A 16,495-nucleotide genomic window follows, 5' to 3' on the forward strand; every position below is an offset into this window, starting at 1 on the left:
TAAAAATGTGGATGTGTAACCGATGTGATTCTGCAATCTGTATTTGGGGTAAAAATGGGAGTTCATAACCCACTTGAATCTAATGTATGAAATATGATATGTCAAGAGCTTTGTAATGTTTTGAACAACCAATAAAAAAAAAAAGTAAAATGAAACAACTGAAAAAAAAAAACAACAAAAAAAAACACCTTAACATAAAACAAGACCGCAGGGTACATTAATTCTCTAGCTAAACTCTTTTTTCTCAATAAAACAATTATTTTATAATGCAACTTCTAAGGAATGCAAAAATCTAGTTAAAAAAAAAAAGCTTCAGAGGTCAATTTGTTTACAAATAGAAATCTGTACAATAGCTACCCTACCATGTGTCAAATAATACTTACTTATTCGCTGTTGGGTCTATTATGTTCTAATTCTTTGAAAATTAATCAGCTATATACATGTTAAATACTGATTCGTGTGAATATTTGGGCAGAATATTCCTCAGCTGGGCCACAATACACATGGAATTATACAAAGTTCCATGAATAAGCTGCTTTTCCATACTTCTACAAAGAATATTTTCCTTGCCTCAGAGGTTTTTCTTCAGAAGTCTTCCTTAAATCTTGACATAAGGATAGTGTGGTGTGTGTGTGTAGGACATTATGCTGAGAGAAGATAAAATGGTGGCAACTTCATTTTGGAGTTGAGAAGACAGGTATACTAAGCAGGCAGTTCGTGGCACAGAAAGTGGAAAGAGCTCAGGCTGGAATTGTGTCTCAGTGATGGAGTGTTTGACTAGCATGTGTGAGGCACTGGGTGTGATTCTCAGCACTATATATAAATAAACAAAATAAAGGTCCATCCACAAGAAAGTGGAAAGAGCTCTTGGTAGTATGCCATGCTGCCTCTTCTACTTCAGCATAATTTCTTTACTGCCACACCACAATCATAACAGCAGCAGCAATAGCTACCATTCATAGGCTTCACACTAGAGACTGGGCACCATTCAAATTATCTTATTTATTCTTTGTGCCCCTGCTCCATGACTCATCCCTTTTCCCCTATTGTGTTCACTACTCCCATCCTAACAATCTCCATACTCTTATCTTTGCATATGCTGAAAAATTCTACCATTATATTTTTTGCATCGCTTTATAAAGTAACTGATATTATTATTTGCTTTCCCTATTAGACTGTGTCTTGGTCATATTTGTATACTCAGCACTAGTACAAAGACTTTGTATACTCAGCACTAATACAAAGCCTGTGAAATAAACAAACGAATAAAGGATTAGAAAGTCATTTTATAATACACCAAACAGAAAGCTTTTTTTTCAGTACTGAGGATGGAATCCAGGGCCTTGTGCATGCTCAGCAAGCTTTCCACCACTGAGCTATATCCAGAGTTCTAGAAAACATTTTTCAGATATTTTTACTCACATTTTTTCTCATTAGCAGCAACTGCACAGTGATTCTGAAATTTCAAATAATAATAACAGCTAAACATTTGAATGTTAACTGTGGAGCAGACACCATTTTGATCACTCAACATAGTTCTCATTTAATCCTTGTGTTAGCTTCTTTTCACTGTGAAAAAATACCTGAGAAAATCAACTCGAAGGGAAGATTTATTTTGGCTTATGGTTTCAGTAAATGGCCACCTGGCTCTGTTGATTGTGGGCCTCTAGTGAGGCAGAATATCATGGCAAAAGGGCACAGTAGAGCAAAACCAGCAAGGAGCTGGGGCAGGATGGGGACAAGATGTAGTCTCCAAAGGCACATCCCCTAGGACCTATTCCCCCAAGTAGGCCCCATCTCCCACAATTTTCATCCCCTTCCAATAGTCCACTCACCTATGAATCCATCAGTGGCAATAGAGCCCTAATGATCTAATCACTTCCAAAAGCCCCACCTCTGAATTTTGAAGACCAAGTATTCAACACATCAGCCTTTTGGGAACATTCTAGATCAAAATCTAAACAATCCTCCTAACAATCCTGTGGGGCAGGTAACATTAGCCCCAATGTAAAGTTCTAAATTATAAAGAAGCTTAGGATGATATTCAGTGGTAGAACACTTGCCTAGCATGTACAAGGGCCTGGGGTTGATCCCCAGGAGGGCAAAAAATAAGTAAATACAAGAAAAAAATCCTTTACTATATCATCATCTACTGGCAGAACCTATGCAGAATAACATTTCTATCTTACCAAACTTGATAGTTTTTGGGCTGTTCCTCAATTATTGCAGTGATGTAGTTCATTTCCTCATGTAGATCCTTTTGAAGTGACTTTAAGAGAACTCTCCGAAAATGCCTACAGCAAACATCAAGCACAGAAAGTCTCATTACTCCAATTAAGTTGCCTATTAACAGTATGAAATAAAGCTAAAAGAACAATATGGTTAAGACAAATTTTTGTCAGTTATTTTATATAACAAATAATTTTTAATTTAAGTGCACAAATTGTCCATATTCATACAACTATCTGGTAACTAGATGAATCAAGCATTTAAAGTAAAAAAGAGTAAAAGGCAACAAATATGATAGAAAAAAAGTAGATTTTGGAACCTTAAGGAATGAAAAGGCAACTAAATTCTATTTTCAGGTAATACTCTGATTACATGTGTTATATAATACAAAAAGCAAAGACATTTCTTTCCTTATATAGAAAAGTTAGCTCATGTAGGTTATGTTAGTCATATAATAATTAATTCTATTATAAACATTATCAAATATTTTATTTCTAGAACCACCATCAAAATGTTTGTAATTAATTTCAGATTATTAAAAAAAACTTAAAAGTGAAGCAAATATAATTTCTGAAATTAAAGAGAAAGTGGAGTCAAGTCATTTTTTTGAAATTCTCTATGGACAGTACTGGTCTAATCTTAGTAAACTAATTTTCAAAAATTTGCAACTCAATATATATTAAGAGACAAATAGTTCAGAACCTACTTTAAAAGTTATCTTTTAAAATGAAATGCAAAATATGAGATTACAGCATTTTTCTTTTACTATTATTAAAGAAAGTTGTCTTTTTTTTAAGAGAGAGAGAGAATTTTTTAATATTTGTTTTTTAGTTTTCGGTGAACACAACATCTTTATTTATTTATTTATTTTTAAAATTTTTTATGTGGTGCTGAGGATCAAACCCAGCGCCCCGTGCATGCCAGGCAAGCGTGCTATTGCTTGAGCCACATCCCCAGCCCAAGAAAATTGTCTTAATAGAGCATATAAATGCAAACACTTGGTTAATATGGGTAATGAACTCAGGTATAGTGCGTTTAAAAAAACAGCAAATAAATTTCTTAGGAAAATTTAAGATGCATTCTAAGTTCCTTTGTGCCATATAGTCAGTAATTTCTTAAAATTTAAGAAAGTACATATTAGAGCCATAAAATAATGGAATATCCTACTGAGGACTTCAGTTAAACATGGTAGACTAAATAGGTTTACTCTTATTCCCTAAATAAAACCCCACTAAAATTATATTAAAGCAATACAGAAGATATAAATCCACAAGGAGAAATGGTGCAAAGGGTTACCACAGCAAGTATAAGAGGTAAAGAAAATTATAAAAAATGTAAGCAAACAGACAAGTTTGTAACTGACTTAGAAAAGCAATGTAGCCAGGCACAGTGGTACATGCCTATAATTCTGGCTACTTCAGAGGCTTAGGCAGGAGGGTCACAAGTTCAAGTCTAATCCAGGCAACTTAAAGAAAATCACAAAATAAAATAAAAATGGCTGGGGATGTTGTTCAGTGCTAAGCACACAGGAAACTCTGGATTTATGCCAAGTACTGGGGAGCAGGTGGGGGCAGGAGGAATCATAGAAACCTGTCAACAGTAGTGGAAACCTTAATAAAGTTTCAAAAATTGAAGGTACTTGTTTTTTTCCAAAACTGGGAGTCAAGAGTGGGGCTGAAAAATAGAGCAAGGTCTAGAGAAACATTCTTAGCAGCCACAATCCTTCCCTTCACCTTGATCAGAAAGGTGACATCTCCTGACCTGAGCAGGAAACAATTTTAATTTTCTAGAAAAACCTAAAGCAGAAAGTGATACTAGGTACATTCAAAGAAGGGTGAGATAAAGAATGGAAATAAACACATTTAAAATGTTAATATAAAAAACTGAAAAAAATTAAAACAAGATAAAATAAAGAATAGATAAGGGCTGGGGCTGTAGCTCAGCGGTAGAGCGCTTGCCTAGCATGTAAGAGGCACTGGGTTCGATCCTCAGCACCACATAAAAATAAACAAATAAAATAAAGGCATTCTGTCCATCTACAACTTCAAAAAAAATTAAAAAAAAAAAAAAAGAATAGATTTAAAAAAATGTTGAAATTGTCTAACAGGCTGATTTGTCCCCCCCCCGCCCAAAAAAAGAAAAAGGAAAACAAAGTTGATACACTGAACAGTGAAACTTTCCTAACATATTTCCCTGCCTGATCCCCCAGAATTGTGGCAGGCAAATGTTTTTCTTAGACAATAAATTAGATGGATCCTCTTTGGAGAAACACACTAAGAAAAAGACTTAAAAAAATATTGAGCCCAGCATGGTGACACATGCCTGTAATCCCAGGAGCTTGGGAGGCTGAGGCCAGGAAAATCTTGAGTTCAAAGCTAGCCTCAGCAACTCAGCAAGACCTGACTCTAAATAAAATACAAAAAGGGCTGAGGATGTGATTCAGTGGTTGAGTGCCCGAGTTCAATCCTTGGTACAAAAAAAAAAAAAAAAATACTGATATGCAAAAGTTTCAAAACAGCCACATCCCCATCTCGGTAACTTTATAACTGATAAATCATGCCACACATAGGGGTTCCAATCAGGCTTTTTCCTTTCTCCATTATGAGTATAAAAGGAGAACCAAGAATTACCAATCATTTATAGAAAAACCTTTATATGAAAGAGACTAAAACAACAGATGGAAAGATATTTCATTCATGGAATCAAAAAGCAAGATGATGTCTTTTCTTAAATATTAAGGAAAAAAGAGCTCTGAGAAATTAAAAATGAGTGCAAAAATATTTAAAAATCAATAGAAGAGTTAGAAGATAAAACTGAGGGAATATCATAAAAGTAAATTTAAAAAAAAAAGGAATAAAAATAAAGAAAATACAATCTAGGAGGTACAACATGCAACTAAAAGTCATTCCAAAGACAGAAAACAGAGAAGAAATTATTTAAAGAACATACAAAAATTCCTAGAACTTAAAAAAGAGAAAAAGGATCAAATAAAGAAATGGGAATCTTCTCCACCTGAACCACAGAGGCAAAAGAAATGGGAAAGCAGTTGTAAAATTCTTCTTAGGGAAAATGATTTTGAATGTAGAATTCTACTAATAAAGCTGAAGGAAGATTTTAAGATTTCTAATGTATAATCTCCAACACTGTTGTCCACACATCCATCCATAAGTTTTCTTCTAGTCAAGTATGCCTTCTACAATATGAGAAAGTAAAGCTAGCAATTTGGCTCAGTGATAGAGTGCTTACCCAGGAAGTGCTAAGGCCCTGGATTCAATTCCCAGCACCGCAAAAAAAAAAAAAAAAAAAAACCCAAAAAACTCAAAACTTTGTTTTTAAAATGAGAAAGTAAGTCAAGGAAGAGAAAGATGTGGGATTTGGAAAATAGAAGACTACACAGATGAAAGAGCTAAAGACTCGATTTGTAGCACCCAAACAAATGAAGGGGGGGAAAAATGGAATGCAAGGATTACCTGTTATATTCAATAATAATAAAACATTTACATAAATCAGAATGTCTGGGAGATGAATTACTTATTGGTACAAAGAAAATCAGACCAAACAAAAAAGGCTATTTATTAAGGGATATGTGAATATACTATGAAATGTGGTTCAGCATGAACTAGGAACTGATAACTAATTTGTGATGAAGGGAAGAAAGTAGTACATGAACACTCCATCTTCAAGGAACGAATAGATATCATCTAAAATGTTTTAAAATGTAAAAAATAAAAATAACAGCAAAGCATATTATCTAACATACAGAAATTAAGTAGAGAAATAACAAGTGGGCACAGTGGCATGAGCCTATAATCTCAGTTGCTCAGGAGACTGAGACAGGAGAATCACAAGTTCAGGGCCAATCTGGGCAACATAGCAAGATCTTGTCTCCAAACAAAAGAAAAGCAAAACAAGAGCATAGGTGCTGCTTCTGGGGAATGGGACCCTGGTCGTGGGAAGAAATAGGGAAGAGATTTTTCTCCCTTCAACTTCTGACTTTTACACCCATATGTGAATTATTATTTTGATAGAAACTAAAATTCAGTTAAATAAAGAAAAGTCATTTGAACTAAAACCTGAGAAGTGTAAGCAGAAAATATCTCAAAGTTGTGTATTACTTACCACACCGTATAATTGGCGGCATTTAACTCAATAGCATCCTGGGTAAGCTTAAAAGCTCGTTCACTTCTTTCATCACGCTGTAGAACAGCTCGGAAATAATCATAAACATCTCTAACTGGAGATAGAAAACACAACTGCATTAGGACTACCTTTCTTATTTAAAATTAACACTATAACATAAAAGCTGTTGTACTTACGTAGAAAGACATTTTATTTGCATATGTAACATTTATATCAGTAAGTGAAATAGAATCAAATGACTGTGACTGCCACCCCAACAATACTCAGTGTCACAGTCACAACACACAAGCTACACAGGTCTAACCATGCTTATTATTTATATGTACTTAAACGGGTTAATGCCAAACTGCAAATCTCCTTAAGATTTTACATAAAATTAAAAGTAGTATTCAAATACATTCACATAGCTGTTTTTCCTATTTTATTTTGATCAGATTCTTAACTGAAAAAATATATAGTAAAATGGCAGAAAACTCAAGAGTATAAAAGGTTCACATTAAATTTCCGTTCTACTAAATTCCCAGTCCTCCTCTCCAGAAACCATTGTTAACGGATTGTAATATATCCTGCCAAATATATGCTAAGCATATACAATTGTATACTTCATTCCATCCTTCAGTTTTTACAACAACGAGATCATAGCACACTCAACACTTTGGCCCTTGCTTTTTTCATGCATGTATTATTATAGATTGTATAAACTAGTATAAACGTCTATGGGAAATTATTTGGTAATATCTATTAAAAACCAAAACTTACATATTCAATGATTCAAGAAATTGAGTTCTAGGAAGTTTTTTCTTATAAATACTCTTATATGTGCAAAGTAGGACAGAAAATGCGGATAATCTGGGAACTCACGACCTGTGAGTGGCATTTACAGTAGAGTCTTATAGAACTATGTCCTTGACCTGTGGTGTGTGTGCTAACTCTAGGAATTAATGTTAGAACTGAAGGAAATTGTAGGACACCTAGTTAGTGTCTACTGAGAATTAGAGAACTGCCTGGTGTGGAAAACCATTTGGTGTCAGACTATAACCATCACACTGAAAGTATCAGATAAGAATATGCACAATTATAGCTCTTTATAAAGTATAAGATACACAAAGATTACCTGCTTCTAAACAGTATCTTTTGGGGGAGAAGGGGCACCAGGGATAGAACCCAGGATCAAGTACTAAGGCATATTCCCAAACCTTCTTATTTATTTATTTATTTTAATTTTAAAACAGGGCCTTGCCAAGTTGCCTATGGTGGCTGCTCACTTGCAATCTTTCTGTCTCGGCCTCCTGAGTACTTAGGAGCACAGATGACTTTTAAACACTAACTTTAAAAAACTAAGTTTAATCCAGGCACACTGACACACGCCTATAATCCCAGCTACTGGGAAAACTGAGGCGGGGGATCACAAATTCAAAGCAAGGCTCAACAACTTAATAAGACCCCATCTCACAACAAGAAAAAAAAGGATTAGAGATGTAGCTCAGTGGTATAGATGCTTGCATAGCATGCGTGCAGCCATGGGTCCAATCCCTAATAATTCAGAAAAAAAAGAAATTTTAAATTTATAATAAAATGATTATTATAACATGTTAACTTGATAAAAATATTTTCATATATCACACACAAATATATTATATATTTGTATATGCATAAAATATACTACACATATGCACACTGATAAAATAATTAACTGGGTGACCATTAGGTAACACAGCTCTAGCACCTTAGGTTTCTATGTAAGTAAAGCAAAAGCCAATTCAATGTAAATAGCAAAATAAAACTGAAGCCAAATCAGTCAGAAATTGCTGACTAACCTCTAACTAAATAGAATCTTATACTCATTAAGCTTTTTCTGTAGCTTTCATTTTATATTAAATATTCTTTTGCTGGACAAGGTGATGCACACCTATAATCCCAACCACTCAGGAAACTGAGGCAAGTGGAGGCCAGCCTCAGCAATTTAGCAAGACTGTCTTAAATAAAAAAATAAAAAGAACCAGGGATGTAGCTCAGTGGTGAAGCATTTCAATCCCTAGTACTGAAAAAATAAGTAAGTAAACAAACAAAAATATTTAAATAATTTAAAAATTATAAACTTTGCTGGACACAGTGGTACATGCCTATAATCCCAGCAACTCAAGAAGCTGACACAGGAGGACCACAAATTCAAAGCCAGCCTCAGCAACTTAGTGAGGCCCTAAGCAACTTAGTGAAGCCCTAAACAACTTAGTGAGTTCCTGTCTCAAAAAATAAAAAGGCTGGGGATGTGGCTCAGTGATTGAGTGTCCCTGGACTCAATCCCTGGTACCAAAAATAAACAATATATTGTCCTACTCAAAGTTTCCGAAACAACTTTTTTCCATGCAACTGTTTCTGATATCTGTCCATAGTAGATCTAAAACTTTTTAATATTATGTAGTATTTGATTATATGACAAAAGTTTTATTTTTATCTAAAAGATATACAGGTGGTTTCTAATACCTTGCTTTTTAAAAAAAATGTTGCAAATCTTAACAGCAAATATATATGGTGTTTACTGTGAATCAGACACTGCTCTATTATTTATGTGAATAATTCACTCAATCTATAGTTTCTACCACTGGCCTCTACAGTGGTCCAGGGAGCTTACAAAGAGTGGCCCAGGGAGTTTACAATGAGTGGTCCAGGGAGTTCAAATAACTTGTTCAATGTTACAGAACTAACAATATGGTGAAATCAGAATTTGAACCAGGTGGCCTGGCTAAAATCTACACTCTAAGCCTACCACATATCTTGCTGTGCCATGTGCCAAAGTGAATCCAGAATATATAATTAGAAGCAGTACTGCCAGGTTATAAGATCTAAAAATTTCCCATTTCAATAGCTATACCACAATGATTCTTAAAATGGCTAGCTGTATGAAATGTATGAATCTTAATAGTTTTAATTTTTGCCATTTCACTCATGGGTAAAAAATGACATTCTCAATTTCCATATATTTTATTCCTAATAATGATGGATTTTTCCTGTTTAATGACTAGTGGAATTTCCTTTTCCATAAACAACCAGTTTATACCCTTTGTCCATTTTTGGGATTACCTTTTTAGTCTCCTTATCCTTTTGTAGGAATTCATTTTAATACTAAATATCAATCTTGTTTTCTACCATATAATCTTCTCCCACACTGCTGCTTGTTTTTTAACTTGTTCATGGATTCTTTTGTCATGTAACTTTAAATTTTGATATGTTTATCTAGTAATTTTTTTAAGACGTTGATGGAGCTTTATTTTATTCATTTATTTATATGTGGTGCTGAGAATCAAACACAGGGCCTCATACATGCTAGGCAAGTGCTCTACCATGGAGCCACAAACCCAGACGAACCCAGTAATTTTTGATAGGTCAAACCTATCTATATTTGTCCCTTGTGATTGCTAACTATGGCATACATAAGAATTTGAAGTATTGTCTACTCCACAATAGATTAATAATTTACTCCCAATACAAATGTATGATTTTATCAGTTTCCCCAACATTTTTGTTATAGGTAGTTATCAATCTGAAAAAGTTATTTATATTTCTCTGATCATTAGTAATGCTGAAATTCTTCATAGATATTTCTATTTCTTCTAGTAAACTGTTTGTTCATATATCTCAAAATATGGAAATTTTGCATTTTTATATAATTATACATTTTGATCTTATCCTTAATGAATTATTTTACTTCTAGCCTAATAATAGAACTTTTAGAACTTTAGTTCATCTGTTATTTTCATATTCATTAAGATAGGAGATAGGAGCCAGGTATGGTGGCACATACCTGTAATCCCAGCAACTCAGGATGCTGAGGCAGGAAGATCGAAAATTCAAGGACAGTCTCAGCAATTGAGCAAGGCCCTAAACAACTTAGTGAGATCCTGTCTCAAAATAAAAAGTACAAAGGGCTGGGATGTTACTCAGTGGGAAAGAACCCTTGGGTTAAATCCCCACTACCAAAAAAAAAGGCTATGAGATAGGGATATAATTCAACTTTTATCTACACACATAGCCAACTGTATCAAACTAATTTGATCAATCTATCTTTTTTATAAAGGTATGAAATGTATCCTATACTAAGTTTTCATATATTCTGGTAACTTACTTTTAGTCCTTATTTATCTCTTTATTTGTATACTAATCCCACATTAATTATTTAGTAGTACTTTTTAATATTTGATAGGACAAACCCCACACTACTATTCTTTCTTTTAAAATTTTTCTTGCCATTATTTCCTAGTCAGCAAATAAATAAATATATGCTTTTTGTAAAAGAGGAAAGATCTTGGATAACAAAACTTTAAGTGAAAAAAAAAAATACCATACACACACACAAAATTACAAAACCAGCATTCCATTTTATTCATTTACCCTTTCCTAGAACAACTAACAATTAACATTTGTATGACCTTCAATTTACAAAGCATTTTAACATTCATCATGGAAAGAATGACACTTTGTCAAAGAAAATAATCCATTCATTTTAATATCAGTAAACATATTCCAACTGAGCCTAACATTCATTGTCAAAATATATTTAAAAATGCTGATGTTTCAGCAACCAAAGTTTTTTCTAAATAAAACAGTAACTCATTTGTTATCTAACACACAGATTAAATAGCAAATGAAAAGTACAATCACATAATAGCTATTATGTATTATAATGTAACATTCATCACTTAGGATATCTCCATTCTTTGGACAAAATAAAACTTTAAATTGCAAAAATAAGTCACAAAAAAAAAATCAACTCATCATAAGTAATTCAGATCCTTATTAGACAAAAACCTATCAATCATCTTGCTACATAGTTGTGAATTTGACACTGAAACAATGTTTGACTTATAGACCTTTTCCTAATAAAAATAAACTTACATTTTTCACTATAGATGATCTGGACCACTGGATTTGGACCATCATTCTGTGGTACTGGATCTATATCAGCCCATTCTGCTCTGTCCCTGAAAATATACATTTTTTTTTTCAGTGATTATATTCAAACACATTAGAAGAACTGGCATTTTCAAAAATGGCAATAATCACACTTACATTAACACTAGTAACTTACAGAGATCTTACATTTAAAAAAGCTTATAAATCAACATTTTCAAATTTAGTTTTAGAAGTGGCAGAACATATTTTTGCAGCAAGTATACAACTTAGAAATCAATCTCATTGATCTAATAAGACTGCAATCAGTCAGTAATTTTTAAAATCTGAGTAATAATTTACTATAAATTGACCCCCTGCCCCATCCCACCCCCACCCCAGTACTGGGGATTGAACCCAGGGATTTTATTTTTTATGTTAAGACAGGGTCTCAGTAAGTTGTTGAAGGTTGCTAAATTGCTGAGACTGGCCTCAAACTTGTGATTGTCCTACCTCCTGAGTCACTGGGATTATAAGGCTGCGCCACTGCAGCCAGTCTGGACTGACATTTTAAAACCAAAGTAAACAATCTACTGTGTACTAGAGAGGTGGCCCTGATGGCCATTAAGGGAGCAGGTTCTAGGGCTAAGGATGTAGCAAAAGGTGAGAGCAGGTTCTGGAATCTAACAACTGCCTAAACTGGAATATCAGTTCTACTTCTTACTAGCTGTGTGGCCTTGAAAAAGTTACTTAATCTCTCTGGGACTCAGTTTCTTCATTAAAAAAACAGAGATAACATTATTAATCAATCTTAGAAAGCTATTTTGAGGATGAAATACTATGCTATTAAAACATGCACAATATATAATAAGCATTCAATGAATATTACCCATTATCAAGCTAAAATAACAGTAGAGTGGCAACTATAGGTGCTTACAGAAATTTCAATGTGAATTGCCCTATGTGATCAAATTTATTTTAACTGTCTTTTACTTACATTCTCTTCCTTTCACCCTCTATTTCTTTCTTGCTTTATTTATTTTGGTACAAGGAATTGAATATGGTGGTGCTTTACCATGGAGCTACATTGCCAACCCATTTTTTAACTTTTAAATTTGGAAACAATTTCTCACTGTTTGGGAAAACTTGTTAAGTTTCTGAGGTTGGCCTCCTATATCAGCCTCTGGAGTGGGTGGTATTACAGGTGTGTGCCACTGTGCCTGGCTCTTTCACCCACTCTTTACCTCTCTATACTCATCAGCTATTTCACAGCAGAGATATGTGGCTTACAATCTTGAAATGGTGCCCCTCATACAGGAAGAAACACAGGAGAAACAATGACCTGAGATGTGAAACCTAGAGTCTACGGGATGGCACGAGAAAAATAAGACTGTCATTTAGGCACTGGGAAATTACAGTCATGTGAAGAAACTTGAGCATTTCACAATCCAAAGAGGAGGCTGAAGATTACAGGAACAAACCAATTTAAATCGGAAAATATTAGCTCCAACAAAAAAGAAAACTAGATAGTGACTTTCACTCATTCATAAAAACAAGGCAAATAAGCCATCTAATAGGTTTAGGTTGAACTACAGAAGACAGAAGGACTTTCTGATTGTTTCTGCAGCTTCCCAAGAACTAAGCAATCCACATTACTATCTGAACACAAGGAACAGATGGGGATTAGACTGGGTGTTGGCAGAGATCGGGAAAAGAGGCAAAAAAGTTACAGCAGTACCTTCATATTGCTAGTACAAGGGACCAGGAGTAGGAGATGCATAGGAGAATTTAGGTAACAATTCTATTTTCACGCTCACGGCCTAACTCAGTTCCTGGAGACAGTAGGGGCGAAAATAATGGTTAAATGAAAAGGTCTCAGTCCTTGAAATTCTTATACCTTTTATTAATACGGCAGAACAAACCGCAGGAAGCCAGTACAGCTCGTTTTTAAAGGAAAGCTGGCTTTTTATTAAATAATTATTTTCTTGGCATTCTATAAAAACCGCACCCTAACCCTTCCATTTTCATTATGCTCATTAACAGGATAACGTTCTAGGACTATAGAAGAGAGCGGGAAATTTCTTAAGCGTATGAATCATGACACCTAAAAGAGTGCTGTCCGGTGTTCTGTAGTTTCTACGTTTCATTCAAGCCTGCGGGAAGCCACAGAGACGTGCCTGGCGCCCGGACTCCGCAATGTCTCTCGGGGGTCAGCGCTGCCTCCGGGAAGCGGCAATCTGGGAAGGAGCGCGAGAGTCGCGGGCTGGCGCCAACCAACCAGCTACCCCTCGGCCTGCCAGCCCGCCGGGCCGCACAAACTTCGGCAGAACAGAGGCCGGAAGCTTGTACCGGGGCAGAATTTCCGCCGCGGCCCGGCTCGGGGGCGTTACCTGTACAGGACATAGGTGGGCGAGTCCAGGCTCAGAAACCCGTCGTCCATAGGGGACGCCACTGCTCCTCCGGCCTCGGCCGCCATCCCTTCTTCCTGCTGCTGCTGCTGGGGTGGCGGTGGGTGCGGCTGCGGCGGGGGCTGCTCCGGCTGACCCGGCTCACCACCCTGTGTAGCCTCTCCGACCCCCTCGGCGGCCGCCATCTCTCCTCGGCCCGCTGCGGAGGTGGTGGCGGAGACCCCGCCCCCCGCAGCCTCGTCCCTCGCTCCCCTCCCTCTCGTGGCCCACTTCCGGTGTCCTGCTTCCGGCCACCGAGACGCGGGCCAGAGGGCCCGGGCGGGGCCGGGTGTTCTCTGGGTAGGGGCGTGGACACTGGTGGGACAGCGTGCGCGACGGCCCCACGGGGCTCAAGGCTAAACACACGTCTTACAATCTGTAGGCTGTCTCCACCCCGAAGACTTGTCATTTCAGAATCTATTAGTGCTGGTGGCGGATCCCAGTAACGAAGTTGGCTATCTCTGCACTTAGAAGCCCTGGCTAAGGGCAGCGGGCGGGCAACTCAAGACCAACCCCCTTATCCTAACTGATAAGGGCTCCACTTTAACCTTTTAAGGGCCTTCATGTTTTCACTGGGTTTTTTTTCCCGATGCTAAAGACTGTTAAACTTTATTAATCCAGGATTTTCGACTTTTGAAATTAAATTTCGGGTTATACAAATACTGTTCGAGTATATGATAATAAAAGGAAATACTTCTCTGTTATATAAAACAGATACATTTATTTAACAAATATTTGCTGACCACCTGCTGTGTCCCAAGCTTCATCGCAGCAGTGCAAAAACCATTCTCTACAGTCATGGAGTTTATGTTCTAGTAAGGGAGATTATGATGAGACTAGACATGTCGTATGGTAAGTGCATTAAAGACAAAGCAGGTTGGTGGGATAAAGATGTTTGTATTTCTTTTTCGGTAGGATAGTCAGACTTTTTAAGGGGCAATTTAAGCAGAGATTCTGAAAGGAAATGCATACTTAACATGTTCTTGATTCACTGAGGATGCCAGTATGACAAATCTTGTGAATGAGGGAAAGAATCCAAGAAAGGGGAAAAACTGGGGTAAGAATTGAGGATTTGGGGGCTGCGGTTGTGGCTCAGGAGTTGAATGCTCACCTAGCATGTGTGAGGTGCTGGGTTCGATTCTCAACACCACATAAAAATAAAGAAATAAAATAAAGGTATTGTGTCCAACTACAAATAAAAAAATATTTTTAAAGAATTTTTAAAGAAGCTGGGGTTGTGGCTCAGTGGTAGTGTGCTTGCCTAGCATGTGTGAGACACTGGGTTTGATTCTCAGCACTGCATATAAATAAATGAGCAAAATAAAAGCCCATCAACTTCTAAGAAAAAATATTTAAAAAAAGAAAGACTTTTTAAAAAAGAATTGGGGATTTTGTATTTTTAATTGTGGCAAAATATACCTAAATTTTACCATTTTAACTATTTTTAAATGTATAGTTCAGTGACATTAAATATATTCACATTGTTGTGCAGCCATTTCCAGAACATTTTCTAAAACTGAAACTTGTACTGGTTAAACAATAGCTCTGCAGTTTCTTCTTTCTGTTTCTCACTACTCTAGGTACCTCATGGAAGTGGAATCAGATACTATTTGTATTTTTGTATTTGGTTTATTTCATTCAGATATTCTCTTCCAAATTCATGTGTAGCATGTATCAGAATTCATTTTTAAGCCTGAATAACTCAATGTTGCATGTATATCCCACTTTATCTATTCATCTGTTGATGGACACTTGGGTTGGTTCCACCTTTTGGTCATTGTGAATAATACTGCTATAAATACTAGTATACAAATATCTGTGTGAGTCCATGCTTTCACTTCTTTATGTGTATACCCAGAAATGGAATTGCTGGGTCATGTAACAATTCTATGTTTAATTTTTTGAGAAATTGCCATACTGTTTTCCACAGTGGCGACACAGTACTCCAATTTATCCACATACTTGCTAATGCTTATTTCCTATTTCTTTGGAATAGCCATCCTAATTGTTATGAAGCAGATTCTTATGGTTTTGATTTGCATTTCCTTAATGATTAGTGACCTTGCACAATTTTATGGGTTTATTGGACGTCTGTGGGAATGGATTATAAATGGAAATTTGTGGAATCATCTGAGTATGAGAAGAGCATGTAACAACTTTTTAAAGCCCACTCTAATACAATTCATTGAATCATGAAATCAATTTAGTAGGTTCTATCTGGGCAAACAGGCATACCAATTCTCTGAGACAGGACTTGCTGCCAGGTTTGAGTACTGCAGTCAGCAGACAGTCTCCATCATGACTTGAAGGCTGCTGGCACTGGATAACTAAGTGAGGCAGAGACATAAATTCCTGGGCACTATACCCTGATGAGAAAGTGATACAGAACAGAGCTCTCTACTGGGTAGGTGAAGCGTCACAGGGCTTTTGCAGTTCCCTATGATGCTTCACCTGGTGTTTACCCCTGATTTTGTAGCCCAAATTTCATCTTAGTATTTGATTTCATTTTTATACATGTTTAGGTATAATGGGTCACGTTGTAAATGCATTTCTACTGTGGGACTTCGCCAAAATTTTTGGAACAATGGACTGTATTAATATGGTGGAGATGATGAGCAGTGGATGGATTCTGGATATACTTTAAAGGTTGATCTGATAGAATTTGCTGCCTGGGAGAATATGAGACAGGGGAAAGGAAAAAGGAAGGAAGAAAAAAGAAAAGAAAAAAACAAAAAGATGACTCCAAGGTAGAACTTCCTTTTGACCAGTCATAGTGGTGTGGACCTACAGTA

At 36.1% G+C, this 16,495-nt stretch overlaps 1 protein-coding gene across 2 annotated transcripts in view; it reads right to left on the reverse strand.

The window, feature by feature from the left end:
- Fnta (farnesyltransferase, CAAX box, alpha) overlaps nucleotides 1-13,900 on the reverse strand; it is a 29,044-nt gene extending 15,144 nt beyond the window's left edge. Inside the window, exons 1-5 of one of the 2 annotated variants that reach the window (XM_048792882.1) lie at nucleotides 13,647-13,900; nucleotides 13,434-13,493; nucleotides 11,263-11,348; nucleotides 6,349-6,463; nucleotides 2,190-2,294 (exon numbers count right to left, since the gene is read on the reverse strand). In XM_048792882.1, the coding sequence (XP_048648839.1) occupies nucleotides 2,190-2,294; nucleotides 6,349-6,463; nucleotides 11,263-11,348; nucleotides 13,434-13,493; nucleotides 13,647-13,849 (569 nt within the window). In that variant the 5' untranslated portion in view covers nucleotides 13,850-13,900. The remainder of the gene's footprint in view (nucleotides 1-2,189; nucleotides 2,295-6,348; nucleotides 6,464-11,262; nucleotides 11,349-13,433; nucleotides 13,494-13,646) is intronic. The other variant, XM_015507499.2, reaches the window with a different exon arrangement.
- Nucleotides 13,901-16,495: the final 2,595 nt, after the last annotated feature.

This window comes from Marmota marmota, unplaced genomic scaffold, assembly GCF_001458135.2.
Source record: "Marmota marmota marmota unplaced genomic scaffold, marMar, whole genome shotgun sequence".
Lineage (NCBI taxonomy): Eukaryota > Metazoa > Chordata > Mammalia > Rodentia > Sciuridae > Marmota > Marmota marmota.